Here is a 4,160-nt window from a genome sequence, read left to right on the forward strand (position 1 = left end):
GAACCCAAATGTACCATGTTCAATGCCAAATTGCATACATTTCCCCTGATATTTGCAATTTGAGTATTGGCTTTCTTGCGTCTTGTGCAATGTATTCTGGGATAATTACTTAGTTCTCGCTGAAACAATGTCCCACCATTACATAATATACGAGTGCTCTTTACCTACATTAAGGTGCAAGAACTGAAGGCTAATCCAATTTAATTCCTTGAGCCTAAAAGCATTAGCTTCAATATTGTCACACCTTAATGTCATCATACTTTCAAGAAATTAAAATCCCAGGCTCTTTGAAAGGCTTCAAATCTAAAAATCATACCAATTACCTGAGATGAGGTTTAGCAGCAGGAGGATTACAACATGAACATCCCATTCAGTCCCTCTTCAATAATAATACCCAAAAGTTAAGACAAGCAAGGGAGAACGGGATGGCACATAGGTAGTTACATTAAACAATGAAGGACACGTCGGTCACAACAGCTCTATCAAATTACCGTTACCGAACGTTTGAAGCCCGCCGAGGTGGTTCGCCGTCGCCGGCGCCGGCCGCTCTGGCGAGCAAAGAAAGGGGTTCCACTTCCCGGAATGCCTCTCCCACCTCCCGTTCCCAGAATGCCCCTCCCCTTTCGCATTCCATAGTGCCCCTTGCTGCCCCGTCTCCGTCGTCGAACACCACCCACTCCTCCGTCACCACCGTCCCCGACCGCCTGGGCGACGTCGCCGGAGCCGCCACTTCCTGCTCCTCTGACTCGTCCTCGTCGGCTCCTGAAATGCCCCCCATGACGAGCCTCTCGAGGTCCCGGATGTCCTCGTCAGGGATCCGCTCCACGGGAGGGAACTCGGTGGCGTTGAGGACCCCCAGGGTCCGGCACGCCTCGAAGTAGGCCGAAAGCTGAGAGCTTTGCTCCGCCGCCCTCCTCAAAATCCTCATCCCAACCGCCCCCCGCCGCCGCCGCATCGCCTCCTGCTCCTCGCCGCCATCCCTCGATGCGGACGGCCTGAGAATCCCCACAAGAAAGCACGCAATGCCATTGCAGATCCCGCTGTAAACTTCGAAGATCTCGATCACGACGCAGTCCATGGCTTCGAGGATGAGGCCCACGTCCATGCCACCGGCGTAGGGGCGGATTTGCATCAAGAGGTGGAGGAGGGCTTGGAGCCTCTCGAGCTGCTGGAGGTCTCGGTCGGAGTCTTGGGAGTTCTCGTCGTGGTCCCCTGTTTCATATGATGGGAGGCGGGAGCGGAGGTCGAGGAAGTGGAAGTAGGCACGGACGAAGGCGGAGAAGCCGGAGGCCTGGGAAGGGAGGGAGGAGCGGTCCCGGAAGTCGGAGAGCTCGAAAGGGAGGCGACCGAGGCGGAAGGCAGGGGGGGATTCGTCGGAGCAGAGGAGGAGGCCGTGGGCGAGTATGAGAGCCTTGAGGGCGACGGCCCAGGAGCGGGTACGGCCGGCGCGGCGAGCGAGGGCCCACATCAGGGGGACGAGGAGGGACGGCGAGGTGCGGGCCCAGGCGAGGACGAGACCGGCGTGCTTATAGTCGATGGACCGCTCGTCGTGGCTCGTCGAGTGGATTACCGCCGCCTCGAGGGTGGCGCTCCGGAGGCCACCAGAGCCGGCGATGGCGCGGTGGCGGTAGCCACCGGCGATGCGGGAGAGGTAGAGGCTGCGCTTGTCCTTGGCGGCTGAGGCCGCGCGGCGCCACCACTGCCGCGGCGACATCATGCGGAAAGGCGCGATCTTTCGGGGGAGTCGGTCGGTTTTGGTCTTCGGTTGCGGGTTCTCATCACATTACGGAAGGTGGGAAGGGGAGGGCATTTGGTGGGGGTGGCGGAGAAGATGGCCGGCACGAAGGAATGGAGGAGGAAAGCGGGGGGGTTAAGAAAAATGGAGGCGGATGTTGGTGGTGGGGGTGAGGTGGAGGGCCGAGTCAACCGACGGTGGTTATTTTTTTCACTGGAATTAGAGTGTGGATCTTAATTTTTGTTAGGGCGGTGGAGGACGCGGGGAAAATTGGGGGATTTTTTTTTTTGTTTGGTGATGACTTGCCTGAATTAGGGACAAGAAGCTTGCACGTTAGCTTTCTTGCGTTCCTGGATTTCAGATGAGTTATGAAGTTTTGCACGTTAGCTTTGGAATCAATTATTTGGACCATGTACTTTTACATATATTGTTGTTTCTGGTGCTTTGTTTGTCCATCATTTTATATTAAATTTCTTGTGCATGGTTACAGTTCTTTCTCAGGTCATGGGTGAAGCGTAAGTGGGTATCAAAACCAGGCTTTGCTTGAGAGTATTATTGAGCTCATTACAGTACGTGGATAATGTTGCAAAATTGTATAACATGACAGCATCTACATGTGTCGTGATTACTTCTTGAAAGTGCTCGAAAATTTAGTGTAGCATCTGGTTCTCAACGCGTTCCCAACATGTACCTGATGTAGACATGCATGCTCGCGCAAACGCCATGACAAACTCATATTTGGCTGGTTTACCAAAAAAAAAACTCATATTTGGCTTCAAAAGATGCTTGTACTACTATATCCTGTAGCCACATGTGGTGTGCACCGGCTGGGTTTTGCTACTATTTATAATAAACTATCCTAATCTAGAAAAGCTAAACCAAAAGTTATTTGTTGTGGTCTTTGGTACAGTTTAAATATCCAACACCTCTCCACCACACATCCAATATGGAGCTAAACACATGCCTTTCTAGATTTTGATAATGTGATTATAGAGTCAACTTCATATAATTAAGCTGATGGAGATGCTAATCTCTTTATAGATGGGCTCTTCCTCTTTTCTCTTTGGAATCATCTTTTATTATTAGAAAATCCAGACAATAATAATGATAATATGGCTTAATTATTATATACTAATTATATTTTTATAAATTTATAGTATGAATATGGCTAGTTCAATCTCAAATGAGAAAGATGAAAGGTTGTTAGATTGACAATCAACCACCGTCAAAAAATATCAACAACTATAAAATAAATCCAAATTTAATATACCAACTCCAAATAGCTGGGAAAAGTTTGGATGGCTATGGTCATCATTTTGGATATGGTACTAATTTTTTTTTACAAATTTTATAGATTTCTAGAGGGTGAGAAGTTTTCTCTTGCCTATCCATCTCGTAGGTGTAGAAATAATAAATAGAAGAGATTGGGTATTTAGTAATTGCTCGAATACATATCAAGAAAAATTAAGGAAAGTGCTAAACTAATGGCTAATGATTGACAATGCTTTCATCATGATATTTCTTAAAATATTACTTATTTAATAATTTAAATTAATTTATTATTTAAATAGTATACTATAGAATATGTGATGAGAGATTAAATAATATTTTTATTTTTCAAAGTAGTATGAATTTATTGGATATTTCACTAATAATAGCTAATATTTTCGTTCTCTTGGTTTTCTTGTCTTTGGTATTTGGTATTGCGTGTTCTAAAATTAATCTTTCATTTTCTAATTGTTGATGATTACTTTTTTGCGAAATTGTTTGGATAATACTTTCTAAAATATGCAAGAGTGAGGGCTCCACAGGAATGGGATAGTGCCGACAACACCAACATGATAGGACTACTCAAAATTAAATAACAAGGACTACTTAATTCATTTTGATGAGTCATTTTGATTTATCCTTTGTTGACCCTCAAAATTTTTAAATTGCACGTGATACAAGCCAGATCTAGAGATTGATTAGATCGGATGGTTGAAACCTATCAAAATTCACTTCTTGAAGGCATTATTTTTTTATAGATATAAGATCCCAATTTTCTTGGACTTGTTAGAAAGGTCTCTTCAGGATCTGTAATTGGTATTTTACAGCCTTTGGCCAAATTCCAATATTTTTGGGTTGAAAAGTGGTCAACGTAATTTAGGTGATGAATTTATTCTAAATTTTAGAATTTTAATTGTATTTAATTAGAAATTTGGTCTAGATTAAAAGTTGTCTAGGGTTATTATTATTGGGATCTATTATATGGCTTTCAAATAATTACAAGATAGATTTTGATGTTTGATTATGATGAATTATTGATTACCATGGAGGATTTCACAAAACTTATCTTATCCTCTTTTAAATCTCTTTCAATTCTTATTTTGATTCTTTTTATCCACATTCTCATTATCACGGTGAATTCTACAAAACTTATCCC

The 4,160-nt window shown here is 44.2% G+C and overlaps 1 protein-coding gene across 1 annotated transcript; it reads right to left on the reverse strand.

Annotated features, from left to right (window-relative positions):
- Positions 1-235: 235 nt before the first annotated feature.
- LOC105041919 (putative clathrin assembly protein At1g25240) lies at positions 236-1,974 on the reverse strand. Its single transcript, XM_010918989.4, is given in 2 exon segments — positions 236-637; positions 639-1,974. Coding segments are annotated over 2 exon segments (1,248 nt in total). The 5' UTR covers positions 1,718-1,974; the 3' UTR covers positions 236-468.
- Positions 1,975-4,160: the final 2,186 nt, after the last annotated feature.

This window comes from Elaeis guineensis, chromosome 3 (genome assembly GCF_000442705.2).
Source record: "Elaeis guineensis isolate ETL-2024a chromosome 3, EG11, whole genome shotgun sequence".
NCBI lineage: Eukaryota > Viridiplantae > Streptophyta > Magnoliopsida > Arecales > Arecaceae > Elaeis > Elaeis guineensis.